Source organism: Brienomyrus brachyistius, chromosome 11, assembly GCF_023856365.1.
Source record: "Brienomyrus brachyistius isolate T26 chromosome 11, BBRACH_0.4, whole genome shotgun sequence".
In the NCBI taxonomy this organism is placed as follows: Eukaryota; Metazoa; Chordata; class Actinopteri; order Osteoglossiformes; family Mormyridae; genus Brienomyrus; species Brienomyrus brachyistius.
In genome coordinates this window covers 18,518,354-18,533,930 of record NC_064543.1, presented here as the reverse complement: position 1 = coordinate 18,533,930, position 15,577 = coordinate 18,518,354, and the positions used below count along the sequence as shown (strand labels likewise).

General features: G+C 44.5%; 1 protein-coding gene across 1 annotated transcript; it reads right to left on the bottom strand.

The window, feature by feature from the left end:
* Positions 1-969: 969 nt before the first annotated feature.
* On the bottom strand, positions 970-14,736 carry LOC125704218 (neuropilin and tolloid-like protein 2). Its single transcript, XM_048969599.1, is given in 10 exon segments — positions 970-1,387; positions 1,389-1,573; positions 2,173-2,286; positions 4,743-4,971; positions 5,818-5,945; positions 6,089-6,136; positions 6,646-6,894; positions 8,962-9,102; positions 9,605-9,661; positions 14,223-14,736. Coding segments are annotated over 10 exon segments (1,578 nt in total). The 5' UTR covers positions 14,233-14,736; the 3' UTR covers position 970.
* Between the last annotated feature and the right edge of the window lie 841 nt (positions 14,737-15,577).

The following is a 15,577-nucleotide window of genomic DNA, read 5'->3' as shown; positions in this document are numbered from 1 at the left end:
ATGCAGCCGAATTCTTTTTTATTTAAATTAGCTCCTTTCAGTCAGTGGCCGATAAGCGGATCTTCACAAAACGCTGAGGATCATCCTGGGCGGATCTGTTAGACCACATTACTCTGATGTTGCTCGCCAAGTCCTTGTTATTGTCCGGCTGGACTGCACAATCGCATCTGAAATTTTTTTCAAATCATTAACACCAAGTGGTTTACACTCAAATTTTACCCCAATCCTGCAGTGAACTGAGTATGACGCCTATAAAAACCATGAGTTTTTGACACTTAACATCCTTAGATTCCCCCTCTTACTCAGTGGTTTGACATATACCTTTTCCATCCAAGCTGTTAGCTCAGCTCCCGTGTTATTTCACCTATTCCCCGGGGATTTCACCATGCAGTCTTCCTGACCTGGCTTGAGAACTAACATCTTTGTTTTTACCACAGCTGTCTTTCACTGTGTTGCCATGCCGACACAGAAATAAAAGCCGCATTAGCACAGACAGGTTAGCATTCATTAATGCATTTTTTTTAATCCAAACCAAACTGAACATCTTAAGAACAAAATCATAAAAAAAGGATGGAGTCTTTTAGTGACTCGTGAGTGTAAATGCGTTCTTTGACTCAGCTTGAGGTCCAGGAGTGACTGCTTTCTGTCAGGGTTTAACTCCAAAAGTGGTCTTATGTACACCATCTGCAATGCGAGCGTGGGTAATCAAGCTTAGCATGAAGCTAACACATTTTTTAAATGTATGCACAAAAAAATAAGCCCATACACATAAATGATGATAATATTAATTCATTTGACACGACGTTTTAATTAAAATGAGTTAAAAAGACACACAGTTTGGTATAGTAACTGATTTGTATTTACTGCTCTTTTTCGCTGTGTGTTTGAGGTGGAAGAATGCAGGAAGCGATGGGAGTAGAGGGTGATTTAGCCTAACAGCCCCCCCACCCCCGCCCCCACCCCCCGTAACTCAGAAGTCCATGGAAAGGGAGCGTGACTGGACTGCGTCGCTGTTGTTGCGGGTGGCGCTGGCGCCGCGCACGTAGATCTCGCAGGGGATTTCCTCCATGACGCGGTCCTCGATGACCTGCTCGGCGCAGTCGTGGCCCTGCTTGTAGCCATAGCAGCTCTTCTTGTAGCTGCTGTTGAAAGTCTTCATGGGCGGCGGCTGGGAAAAGTCATTGCGGTACGGCAGCTCCATGGAGCCCAGGTTGGTGCGGCCCTGCTTGACGCCTGGCGGCTGCGAGCCGCAGTGGTGCTCGTGGATGCAGCGCGAGACGGTAGAGGACCTCCGCAGCTTGTGGTAGCTCTCCAGCTCCTCCGACAGCTCGGCCAGGTCCGAGGAGATCTCCTTGTCCCGCAGGGAGAAGAGCTCGTAGTGGGGGGGGGTCAAAGACCTCCTGGAAGCCCGCCTTGTTGAAGACGGACTTGCGCGCCACCACTTTCTTGCGTGGCTGCTTCATCTGTACCAGGATGGAGATGACGAGCAGGACCAGGACCACGCCAGTGGAGACGCCGATAACAGTGCCGTGGGCCTTCGTGATCTGGTGGAACAGACCTTTGGCCGTCTTTTCTGTGGAGGCAGGGAAACAGGTCACCGGGAGTGATTTTTATCGCGTCACTGCGCCGCAGAATAGAGACGAGACACATTCAATTTCATGGGTTTACACACAAAACAAATACCTCTCTGCTTCTTCACAGTACATTCACCTCACCTCTAGAAAAAGGGCTCTGAATATGATTTAAGTCTATGCTTCAGTTCAACTGTTATTGACCATTTTACAGCATCAAAAATGGATAATAAAAAAGAGAGCAGGCAAACAACATTCTAAAAACATGCGTAAATACACAGATTCCTAACAAAGCATTTACCTTAATTGAACTAGAGGAATTCATTCCATAAACTCGTTTTAGTGCAAAGCTTATCTGTTAACTTAGAAGAGGGTATAATGTGACCTGTAGCAGTGATTGAATTGAGGGGGATCTGGGAGTCCCTGGACCTCCCATAAGGGTTCAGGTACCTTGATAAGAGCTCAAGGAGCCCCCACTTAAGAAAGAAAATATGTCAGGGATTACCCCTCCCCCCCACCAGGTGCCTCAGAAAAACAAACACACAAACAAGTAAACAAACAAAAAGGGGTTTGGTGTGGGTGGAGGTCAAAGGTCACTCACCCTTGCAGTGGTTCTCGTCCCAAGGGTACACACAGTTCTGAATGCCATTGCAAACCAGAGAGCTGTTGATGCACATGTTGCTATGGCAGAAGAAGGTGTTTCCTGTACAGGGGGCTGAAAGACATGTGAGTTAAGCGTGTTTTACAGCAGAAATTCATTCGATGGGTTCTCCTCAAGCACGGGACACACTGGACTGGTCGGGTGCTGGATGGAGAGTTGGAGGGGAGCCCAGTGCTTCTGTTAGACGTGCATGTTCCTGTGTTACACCTTCCCTCTCCAGTTTAACGGAAACGAGCTGCCGCCCCAAATGACAGACAGCCAGCACGACAGTCCTCGTCTTCGTCAGGCTCCCTGGGAAACGGGCACTCGTGCAGGGAAACACGTGTAGCTTGTAGTGTAATCTGTTACTGCTCCTAATGAAATGGTGACTAGCACACTGCGGACTGTTCAGGAGTACCTCTGGTCTGTCTCGGCTCCTCATGAAATGGTGGCTAGCACACTGCGGACTGTTCCGGAGTACCTCTGGTCTGTTTCTGCTCCTAATAAAACGATAACCAGCACACTGTGGACTGTTCCGGAGTACCTCTAATCTGTTTCTGCTCCTAATGAAATGGTAACTAGCAGACTGCGGACTGTTCCGGAGTACCTCTAATCTGTTTCTGCTCCTAATGAAACGATAACCAGCACACTGCAAATTGTTCCGAAGTACCTCTGGTCTGTCTCGGCTCCTCATGAAATGGTGGCTAGCACACTGCGGACTGTTCCGGAGTACCTCTAATCTGTTTCTGCTCTGAATGAAACGATAACCAGCACACTGCAAATTGTTCCGGAGTACCTCTGGTCTGTTTCTGCTCCTAATGAAATGGTGGCTAGCACACTGCGGACTGTTCCGGAGTACCTCTGGTCTGTTTCTGCTCCTAATAAAACGATAACCAGCACACTGCGGACTGTTCCGGAGTACCTCTGGTCTGTTTCTGCTCCTAATGAAATGGTGGCTAGCACACTGCGGACTGTTAAGGAATACCTCTAATCTGTTCCTTCTCCTAATGAAATGGTAACTAGCACACTGCGGTCTGTTCCGGAGTACCTCTGGTCTGTTTCTGCTCCTAATGAAATGGTGGCTAGCACACTGCGGACTGTTAAGGAGTACCTCTAATCTGTTCCTTCTCCTAATGAAATGGTAACTAGCACACTGCGGTCTGTTCCGGAGTGCCTCTAATCTGTTTCTGTTCTGGTCTTAAACACACAAAAAAAATAATTTTGCTGATCATTCAGGCATTCAGTAAAAAGTCACACTGCAATGGAGAAACAATTGTTCCCTGTGTGACAATCTGCATCCAATTTAGAATCAACATGTAATTATGGGGACTCGATAAGCCACTCATGAGAATCGGATATGTCTCAAATCTCGACAGAATTAATGCAAAGTGAAACATGGTGGGGTGGGGGGGGGGGGGGAGCGATGTCCTCACTGTTCAGCTAATATGACCATTTGTGGTATAAAGAGTGGCTTTGTTTTGATTATGGGGCATTTTAGGAAAAAAAATATTTCCAATCACATTTCAGTGGGGAAAAAATAGTAAAACATGCTCAACACTGATTTGTTTGTGAAAAGTGCCTTGTGAATAACTTTCTTATCAAAACTGAATGCTGGATTACAGCAAACAATCAGTGATCCATTTAAATTAGGAATTTAAATTATTTTTGTCATGTTTACTTAACCCTAACCCACATTTTCACTGCTAAAACTAGACCACAACAAAAACTCAATCCACAACTGTTTGATTCAGGGATTTTAATTGAGAAAAGCCCTCAATATATCTGTCTACCCTTCTTAACGACATGAAACCCAATATGAGCGGAGATCAGGTTCGCACCTAGTTCAGAGATACTGTGTCCCAGTTTATGTGCTCTGATTAAACTGGATGGAGCATAACACACTGTAAGTAAGTAATAAATGTGTGTGTGGGGTAGGTACTCATCATTCTGTTAATGCAGTGACATCCTATTTGTGCATTGGGGGCATAGTGATTAAGGAGAACAGCTGTGAGCAGGCCTGCTGCCTCAGGGGGACAGTTGTCCCAGGCTTGGGACCAGAGGTGGCCCAGCAGACGGCCCAGGGTGGAAGGGTTGCACCTCAGGGAGGCCTGCTTGAAGTTATTTCGTCCCAGGCCTGGGAAATATCCACGAAAGATCTAGCTGATGGGACACGCAAATTCTAAAAGAACTGCATATTTGTGAGGTTCACAGTGTGGCTGAGCGGGTTAGGACTCTATGCTCGTCACTGAATGGTCACTGGTTCATATCTTGGGGACTGATCCTAAACCTTGCTTGCTCCAGGGGCCCTGTGGGCTGGCCAACTCTGTATGCATGTGTGTGCATGTCTCAAAGGATCGGAAGATGGGACAAGTGAAAAGAAGCATTGCAATAAACTTGTACTCATGCATGTACGAACGGCAAAAAAAGTATAATTTCATTTCTGGACTTTGAATTACTAAACTGTAAAATGATTTGTGTTCTATGAGATAATGAGTGCTGTGTGTAAAGTGAGCAGCAGAGGGCGTCCTTACGGTCCACGAAGGAGGTGAAGAGCATCCGGAAGCGGCTGAGCCGGCTGTTCTCGTCCGCCCACATGCGGACCACGCCCACTCCATTGTCGAGCATGACGTCGCTGGCCACGGTGCTGCAGAACTTGGACTTCAGGTTCTCGATAGAGCTGCTGCCGTCGTACACCGCCACAAAGTTCTTCTTGCACTCGTTGGAATGTTCCATCTGGTACTCCAGGAAGCGCAGGTAGATCTGCGGGCAACAGGGGCGTCTTTCAGAGTTGTCTGCCGGGCACAAAAAACACCTGGGCCCCCTGTCTGTTCGGACAGTTTTCCCAGAAGAGATACGACCCTTTTAGGTGATTCAGCTCAGAAGCTGAAAACATTACGTCGACTTAATCTCAGGATTGGTGATTTCGGCTCAGTAATGCAAAGCAGAGTGAGCTGATTTGACACGACAGAAATCGATATCTGTTTAAAACCTGATAACACCTTAACCTCACTTTCTAAAACTCTTATCTGGAGCCTGGGATAGGAGGGCCGATGTTTCCTTTCCATTTTCACCCAATCTGCTATCATGAGCACATGGTGCTCATCCATTTGCTGGGGCTAAAGGTGAGTGCATATCTCCCCTGATGGGGGCGCTATCAGCCACCTGGGTCTTTTCCCTCTAAGGATTGCAGGCTTCACTGGGGGACCCATCTCTCCTCACAGCTATTCACTCAAGTCCATCAGCGACGAGTGGATGAGAACGACAGCCTGGTTAGCTAAGTTTTCTGCTTTCAGCGATAGGCTTCACAAAACAGTCTATGCAGGGGTGGTATGGGGATGCGGAATTTCTCTTACTTCGTGTACATTTGCAGCTGAACGCCCAGCAGGGGGTGGTGTGGATTTTGCCATTCTCCACTTTCACTTTCCTGACCTCATGCCGGGTGGCTAAATTCAGAGGTCTTTAAAGATCTGCCAGCAGCAACTGGGCCGGGATGCGGCGGTGTCCCACTAATCAGGCGGCCCCGCTGTCCTCCACACCCCAGCCTGGCACCATCTAGGGTACCTTATTGACCGGAGCCGTCACAAGCACGCGCGGCGTGACGCTAACCTTGGAATTCGGAGGCGCACGAATTGTCCAGATGCAGTCCAACGCATCGCCAGACTTAATCTTCTCCTCCTCCTCTACCTGGCTGGAGCGGATCATTCCATCCGGGCCGTCGATCTCAAACTGACAATCTGAGGAAGGGGGTAGCAAGAGATTAAGGGAACATAAAAACCAGACAACAACTAAAAAGATGAAAGGAGTGAGAATGGGCTGAGGTTGGCCCCATTGTTGTTATTTTAGCTGGCCGAACTGCTGTGATCCTGCTAGGACTCACCTGGAATAGGATTTAAAATTCCCCCCATGTGGAGATGAAAATCCGGGTCTGACACGAGAGAAAAAGACAAAAGGCACTCATTTGAAAGCAGCCAGAATATCACATTAGTGACACGGCCTGCACAGTTGTGTCACGGCTAATGGCCTTTAGCGGCGGTGCTAGTGCTCTGTGAGGGATGCTGAGGATGGCAGGGGTCAAAGCTCATTAGCGAACAAGACAGTCGGCGAACAGAACACAAAGACAAGCGCGGATCCTCGGGGAGTCTCACCTTGTCGTTTATTTGCTGAAGCCACATTATTTCCTTAGCGGTTGTGCTTTAGCTAATTATACACTGACACCTAAAATCTGAACATATACAAAGGTTCTAACTACTATAAAAATGGCATGATATAAAGTAAATCATATAATTAAAATCTAAATATGTGTTGTAGATAAAGTAAAACAGTAAATATGAAAATAAACAGATGTTATAAATCTGGAAATACTCATCTGCACTAACTAATGTAGGTTAATGAGGTCATCAAAAGTAGACCGTGACCATGGGGGACACTCTGTACCTGCTGTAAAGGTGTACTTGACCCGAAATCCCAGCCCCTCTAGCTCCTCGTCGCTGGTGAACTTGATCCACATGAAGCGGCCCGTGGAACGCACCACACCTGGACTCCGTGGTCCACAGAAGCGGTCAATGAGTGGCGAGAAACCGAATGGGCCATCGCGGACTTCAATGTGGTCAAATCGGCACTCGAAGGACGGCTCGATGTAGTAGGTGCTGTCGAAGACAAGCTCGATCCTCTGGCGGGGCATTGCTGTGATGGGGGTGGCAGAAGATACTGGAGCGTCCACTGGTGTTTCAGGTAAAAGCCCTCCATCCACACAGAGGTTACCTCCTACCCCTGCTCTGCATGGCAAGGGGAGGGCATTTATTACTGGTATACAGAGTCTCCTGAATGCACAGGTACCCCTTGGTTGTATTCAGAAGAAGCTAAACAACAGCATAACGATGACACAACAACACAAGCAGATGTCGATGTAAAATAAAATCTGTGAGAAAAAAAAACGTAAAAATAAAACATGGTCCAGTTCATGTGCTACAACTGTCGTTGTCCTACGGAATATTTGAGCGTCGTGCGGAAAACATTCATAGGACGGCAGGAGGCGGTCATTATGATCAGCTGGGTGCAGTGCTGCTAACGGCACGGTCAGTCAGGGAATGAAAGAGGTTATTATTCTGAAAGCAGCGTATTACTAAGAGGTATTATTTATTCCGCAAGTAATTTCACACATAGCCTTCACATCATAGCCACTATTTCATAAAATTATATGTAATAGTTAGATAATATCGTACAGTGACTGGCAGGGTTGGTAATAGGAGCTACAAGCTTCACAGGTTGGTTGTCCTTGGATTACAGTTGAAGTAACTTACTATCAAACAACTTTAACTAAAAAATTGTTACCTGCAATTGTTACGTTGTTACTTTTGGACATTACATGTGTGGGTTCATAAACCGTGGCATACACAGTATTGGGGAAGTTACTCACAAAGGTAATCCATTACATTAAAGAAAGTACAAATCCAGACCAAGGTTCGTTTAACCAACCAGTTGAGCTCTCTGTGACTCCTTGTACTCAGTTGGTTGGTTGAAATAAAACCTTGGTCTGGATTTGTACTTTCTGGACCTGAACTGTCTGTAATGGATTACTTTGTGAGTAACTTCCCTAACACTGGGTATATAAAACATTGTTTTATTTTGCTCTTTTGTTTAACTTAAAATGAGCCTTCAATTGAGACTCATTTTCGGCTCCAATTAATTTATTTCCCTATATACCTCAGTGGTTTGAAACCTTTTATGCCACTGAAAACAAAGTGTCTTGTTCCTCAGCCCCAAAGCTTATTAGGGCGCTCAGGAATTCCAAAGTGGTGGCCAGCCATTTACGGCCTCCCACAATGCACTTCACCTTATCACTCTCTCTAAAGTTTACTCAAATAATTGCAACTTAACGTTTAATTAACATAATTGAAACGGCTATCTTTTGGAATGTAAATTAGTTCATAATGCATCATTTCATTATGGAAGTTTCTTAATGTAATAATAAGGCATTATGTGAACTGTGGTGTGGTAAGTTTGTAAAGCATAATTTTTTTTTTTAATATATTATACATATTGGGAAGGTTGTTTATGGATATTTACAAGTGCCCATTTCATGTGTTATAATGTATTATGTTTGTATTATTATCTTTTACACAAATATATTCTTTTTTGTTCACACGTTTATACTGATTTACATGTAACATATCCAAGGAAAGTTATCAAGATTTAACATGTTTAATTTTCTCAGTTCCATCTATTTACACAGCTAATTACGGCTATTTGTACACGACTGTACACGTCTGTCATGTGGGGATTATATTTTTGTGTGTCTGACTGCAACACATGAAATACCCCTGAATGCTTCAACTGGGACAGATTATTAATCATGAGATTTTTTTCAAGACAAGGACACATATTTCTCCTGACATTTTTGGACCTGTGATGTACGGGTGTGTAACACTGACAGAGGTGTTTTATGCAACCGCAAGAAATGCAGCACCTTGGTGGCACAATATAAAATCTGGGTCATTAGCATGTAGCTGGAATTAGCTTATGTACAGGATTTATATCTGAACTTCCATTGCAACAGTCAGAGCTGTTTAATCTAGTTTTCAGCACTACATTTAAGAAGTGGTGCTTTTCCCTGGTTAGTACTAGTTGGGTTTTTAACTTAGCACTGGTGTTAGACTGCATGCATGCAAACAGACAGCCGGCTGACAGAAAGCTAGCCGTGATGTGGGCGCATCTCTACAGCAACACCACAATGACAGAAAGACCAGTTACCTTCCAGGATGTAAACACATTCCTTGTTTGGGGGGTACATGTTGGGGTAGTTCGGGGAGGTGAAGAGGCCCCCGTTTGCATTTCGTATCCAGGTTCCACACTGCCCTGAAGTTTTAGACGTCTGGTCGCCATTCTGCAACTCTGACATGGCAAAAACAAAAAGATTTAAGTGTCACTGGGAGGAGAAACTTTGATGTCAGGAGGTCTAGGGGTTTGTGGTCCTTAAAGTGGGCTCCAGTTCTGGATTCATGCCAATACATTTCTCTGGCTTCATCGGTCCAGCTAGTAGTTAATCGTACATATTATTTTTCTAAATTCATTGAAACTAAATATTATGGGCAATGGGGCCACATATGCATACAACATAACAGCTATTTCACTATACATTTAACCCTTCCTCGGTATGAAAATACTCTAGAGATCCAACCATTCAGTCTGCTTCAAGGTCAATGTGCTCTTCCCATTTTAATTGCCTTTAAATGTTCTTCTGAAGGTGACAGTGATGAAGGACACAGGCCTGTCCCTGCTCTACAGCAAATCGTATGTGCAAAGGAGGCATCAATCAAATCTATCTTTGCAGACACGGCTGACAGGCAGCACACAGGGCCTCATTTGTTTAAGACGATAAAAAGGAGGAACAAACCTTTAGTTTTCTGTGCAAGTGCAAAGCCTTGTTCAACCAGAATGAGGAAAACCCAGGCTGAAAAGACAAAACATCACTCAATTTATTCGTTTATAAGACAAATGACTTTTTCCACTATTGCACAGGAATATATAACATATGCACCCAAGCAAATAAGAACTTATACCCAAATAGGATGTTAATCTAAAATTTATAAGGGCGAAATCTTTTCATTAATCCACGTCAACCTGATAGCTCGCTTTTCAACTTACTCTGCATTTTGTGGTACAAAAATGTTTTTTTTTTTTAAAAAAAGAACGTAAAGTGACAAACTAATATAAAACATTTCATACTAAAATAAGAGATGTACATTAACATAACATAACCTCGATTAAATAACGAGTTTAACATTTTTGACTGGAATTCCTAGAGTTTCCCTTCGCTCACAATTGGAAGCGAAGGGCTGGTGGTTTTCTTTCTAACGGCTTCACGAATCTGTCAGAAATGCAGAAAGCAACTCTACCGCTGGCATCATTAATTCCCCTAAATGCTAATTTCCCCTGGCTTGATTATCCCCGCCTTATAATAGAATGCATTCTTAAAAGGCAAGTGATATTCCTTAAGAAACTGTCAAATATTCATGAAACTGTGTACAGACTCCAAAACGCTCTCTTCCCTCTGCAACTGGGAATTCTCGCCGATCGCTTAACCACCGCCTCCGAGTAATCAATTAAAAAATTTAATGGGAAGTTTAACTTGACAATTATCTGCACATTTTCTGCTTAACAGACTTCCAGATTATTATCTGATTATCGAGAGTAATTTACCCGTTTATACAGACTGACGTTAACTGAAGGGATGTTAAATGTCTCAAGGTTACGACGGCGGCAACCTCACGCGCGGAGTCTGAGGTCCAGCTGGCGATAAAATGTTATTACGTGTTAGCGCCCATTTCCAGGGGGATAATGAAATGGTCCACGATGAAGACATATGCGCAGTACAGTACAGTACTGAGTACACAGTACAGAGGCGGAGACCCTTTGCAAGGCAAGTGCCCCGGTTATCTAATTTGCAAAAGTGTGCAAACACATATTACCAAACAGAACTCTGATGTGATGTGTGGTTGGGGCACTGGGTAGCACTGAGGCCTCACATCGGCAGCATTGCGGGTTCAATTCCTGTGTGTGTGTGTGTGTGTGTGTGTGTATGCCTGTGGATTAGGTTTATATTACACTGTGGGCACCAAATGGCCCCCACAATGTGATAAAAACCAGTTTTGTGACTGCAATCAATAAACTAAAAATGCCAAAAGTCCTGTGTGTATGTGTGTGTGTGTGTGTGTGTGTGGGGGGGGGGGGGGGGTTCAATGTTTCCCTGTCTGCATGGGTTTTTAGTTTCCTTCCACCAGAGGAGCCTGGATACCCTGGCAAATTCCAGGGGGCAGCACTACAGGGATGCTTGAATATGCCTATCAGTTAAACCCTAGGAGAGCATTATACAATCAACAGGAAATTTCACCGTGGGGGACCCCCCCCCTCCCATGACTCTTATCGTAGTGGCTCAATAAATACGGGGGGCTCCCATATTTCTTCTGGAAGTGGCAACCCTGTTGGGGTCATGGTGACACATTTTTTATCATGGAGCTCAGAATTTCCAGTTACACTCCTGCCTCACGCAGTATGAAAACATGCGACTAGTAGAATCAGTGTCTGTGAATTGCGTTGTGTGAGATTCTGTATGCAACTATGTGCCCTGTAAACCTGCACAGGATGTCCCTTGCCTTCTGCCCTGTGCTTCCTGCGATGTGCTCCAGGCTCAATGTGACCCTGTACTAGATAAGCAGCCACAAACGATGGATGGATGTTTAACTAAGACGGAGAACAAGCTCGGAAGGTATGTAACAGCTGCACTGTTTTATAAGTTAGCGAGTCAGCTTAGCAAAACACATCTCAGCTGTGCGCCCCAGATATCCCTTATTTCTCCCACCCAGGACCAGGGAAATCAATGTGCGTCTGACAGATCGCGGTGGGACCTCCACAGGGAGATCGATTGCTCCACACTCTGCTGTTCATCTCTGGGACCCGGGGCTCCCTCACCCATCAGAAGGTTTGTGTGTTTGGCGGGAGTCCCACCTGTCCAGTCAAAACAGATCGATCACAATTGGTACGGACCTCCTGGGACCAGCGAGTGTCTACCGCAACCTCACGCCAAGACAGATAAGCCCGAGACTGACCACTCTGCAAAACCAAGCTCCCAAGCCCGGCTAAGAGTTTTAAAATTCAGTGATGTGTTTCATGCGTACAGTGTGGGCCAATCGCATTAAAGCTTTCACTGGAACAGATGCGTTCTCTTTCAGGCTCAGCTCAAAGCTCCAGTGTATTCACCTCAATATGTCAATGCCCATTTGAACAGTAGGTGGCAGCACTAACAACATGAATACAAATCAGATCCCGCTATTCGGATCTTAGACTACACCTAGGTGTAGGTTGCATTTTTTGGGCACACTACAAAGACACCGTAGTTTAACTTTAACAGGAACATTTGAGACTGAAGTAATTTGTTATGGCTGTGCCTTCATTCCTACAGACGCCAGGGTTGCTTAATAATTACGATTAATAAACTTGCTCAACGTGATGCGTAGACCTGCACGGAGTACTGAATCCTACTGGGATATAGCACATGATGTTATTATTTGTGCCATTTAAGCAAAACCTCATCACGCCCATTCATGTGTTGGGTTATAAACACATTTCACCTGGGAAGTCAACGCAGGTTTAAACGAGGGAGGACCGCAGATGGGTCTAGCCTATATGGGCCACATTTACCCTATTACATCAAAAGCACAGGACAATGAAAAAATACTCAGGTGTAGAAAAGGGACAAGATTGTCCTGTTTAAGCGAAAGACAGAGAGACCACGCAGGTAAATTAATCGACTTAAAAGAATGTAATTTTAATTTTCCTTTTCATAACCATAAAATGATTACTACTGTGTTCTGTCTTACAAGATCCCAGGTGGCGGCGGTACAGTCAAAATGCACTACAACAATGTTACAGAGGACACATGAAAACGCTAATGAAAAAAACAAACAAATTCGGCTTAAATTGTTTGCAGATAAACTTAATAAACGTGTAATTTTTTCATTTAGATATTATTCCGGATTTCATTTTTCAGATGCAATCATTTTGTTTACATAGTTTCTGTAATCCATCAGCATAAAATAAACCCAAAAGACCAGAAAAACAACATAATTAAGGTGGGATTTATCAAACATAACAGGTTAAAAAAGATGTTACTTCTAACTTTTCGGGATTTTGTGTTATGAAATACATTACTGCGACGTATGCACCACGAATGACTTAGAGCGCTTACATCTTTTACAATATACAAGTATAGTAAATATCGTTTATCGGGGATATATTCTTCAAGTTGATTAAAACGCTGTCTTTAACCTAGGCAGTCGAATGGAACACTGCATAGACGATTGGACTCGCATGGATAATAGTTAATTTGCCTGTTTTGTCAACATATTGTTTCCGCGATTGCTGACACACCAGTTAGTGAATATTTCTCCTTAAATATGTATAAAGTACTGTGTGAAGCATTAATTATGCAGAGCATGCATGTGCAGTTTGAAGGCACATACGGCAAGATCCAGCAGCAGACTGGGCTGTAATAGCTTGGATTTCAGCAAAATCCCATTAATTTTCCCCTCACCGTCGCAGCTATACGCTAGAACAGCTTTAATGGCATTAGTGTCAGTCTTCATTGAGTTTTTACAGTGTCGTTAAATATTATTACCTGGAACACATTAAACTCACCTTAGAGCTAACACGTAGTATGCATTTTACGCCGTTTTACAACAAGCACCCATGATATGACCCGTGCACAAATAGCATACTGCCAAGAATATGCGTTTATTTAATCGCTGTATTTGTAGTACATTGCAATATTTAGCAGCAGGGGACAGGAATGGTGACGATTCGTTACAGCCCGAACATACATTTCTGCGTTTGCGTCCAACTGAGCTAAAATAGATTTTGTTTTAAATACTCAGTGGCGGCGAGGGGTTTTTCAGTTGGTTTAAGCGGTAATATAAAGCCAGCAGATGCTCGTTAGACGGGCGCTGTCCATTCAGCACCGCACGCCGCCGAGGTCCCGCGACGCGCACTGAAGTTTCAGCCGGAGACGGAGATGCACACCAGCAGCCGATCGGGATTATCGCACTTCAGGGTTACCTTACGTGTCCTTGAGTCGCCGAAACGTAATCAAGCGATTGGTACAACTCGGAGATTCAATAGTAGTTAAGTAAGTTTGATTTTCTTGATTTTATTTAAAAAAATATATAAATATTTTCTAAATCTTACCAATTTGACTCTTATTAAAACACCCATTCCTCCTGCAGGCGGCGATCTATTTTATTAACGATCTTTAACAAAAAATGAGCAACTTGTTCCAAAAGATATTTAAAGAGTGAATTTGCTCCGTATTGCAAACCGTTTTTCTCAGTAGTATCCGGAATTTGCCTCCTTTCTGTACCGCAGTGTGTAACCAGGGCATATCCTAGTATGACAGCCGCTGCGACCGGATAATAATGCATTTTAAAGCTAATGCTGAAAGCACTAGCGCCCAAACTCACCTCCCTGCATCTCCCCTCTCGGCTGTCGGTTCAGCTATGAGCGCCTTCTCTATTTGCGGGAGCAGCTGTATCTTTCCATCCTAGGAAGCCGGCACACAGTGTCGCTTTCGCAAAATCCAACTTTCTTCAGATGCTTTAATCCCATCGTTTGCGCAAAAAAATAAATCATGTAATAAAAGCAAACTATAGTTTTAGACCCTCTTGCATTGCATTGCACGCGGTTTTTAAATCCATCAAGGAAAGACGTGGGGGTAATTCCAGATGCATACGGAAAGCAAGCCGTATGTCCAATCGGGGTGGGATACGGTGAAGTCCGACGGAGATCTGGGCTGCAGGAGGAGGCAGAGGAGTACTGAAGCGGCGGCTCCAGATGAAGCCCGTTTAAGTTCAGGGCTGTAGCTTGTACGCATGCACTCCCCTCGCAGAACCAACTGTTCATACTGCGCACACGGACCCACCGAATCTCCAAAGGCTGATGTCAGGGGAAAAAGGCGGCGATAAACGCATGCAACAGACAACAGAAAGCAGATAAATCCCCCGCGCATTTCTGACAATGTCATACATATATATATATGGCATATATATAGACTATCGGTAATATTTAAGGATACAAATTCATAATATACCGGATAATGGAAAACCTATAGGACTTGATTCTGCGAATTATTTTTAACAGACGAGCTCCTGCACGCTGAAAAGGATCAAATCTGGTAGATATTTTAGTGGTGATATATTTCAAGCGTTTTATTAAACGTAAATGTTTATCGATCTCGGTGAATAACGCGAAATGATACCGGGCACGCAGCAATGCCCTTGCTTGGTCGATATCTTCATATCACTTGTAAGAGCAGATAATTAGCCCGGTAATGCGATCACAGATGAAGGGAGGGTGGTCAGTGTGGTTTGAAACTAAATTAAGGACCTTTCGATTGCGATCGCCGTTTACTGCGACCCGGAGGAGGCAGCGACGCGCTGGATGAGCTGTGCGCTTCATAATGACTTGTCTGTAGGGAAGACGCGCACAGACAGGAGCGGCCAAAAATGAATATAAATGCCTCGCTTTATTCAGCAAGCGGACATGGCAGCCCCAGCGTTCAGTGCGATTACAAGGCATCTGGGCTATTCAACGCCAGACACTCGCAATAAGCAAAATGATCCCCTTTCTGTGAATGATCATCGGAGCCCGTAAGACGCTCATCGGGACTTTGGTCAATTTGTAGCATGGACAATAAACGGTTCTCCACTCAAACCCTTGGCAAAAACTTAATATGAAAATGAATCGGGGGTCTTCGCAGCCTAGGAAGAAGTCGCGTCGGGTGTTGACTGCTGAATGACTGCCTTTATCTCTGCTATAC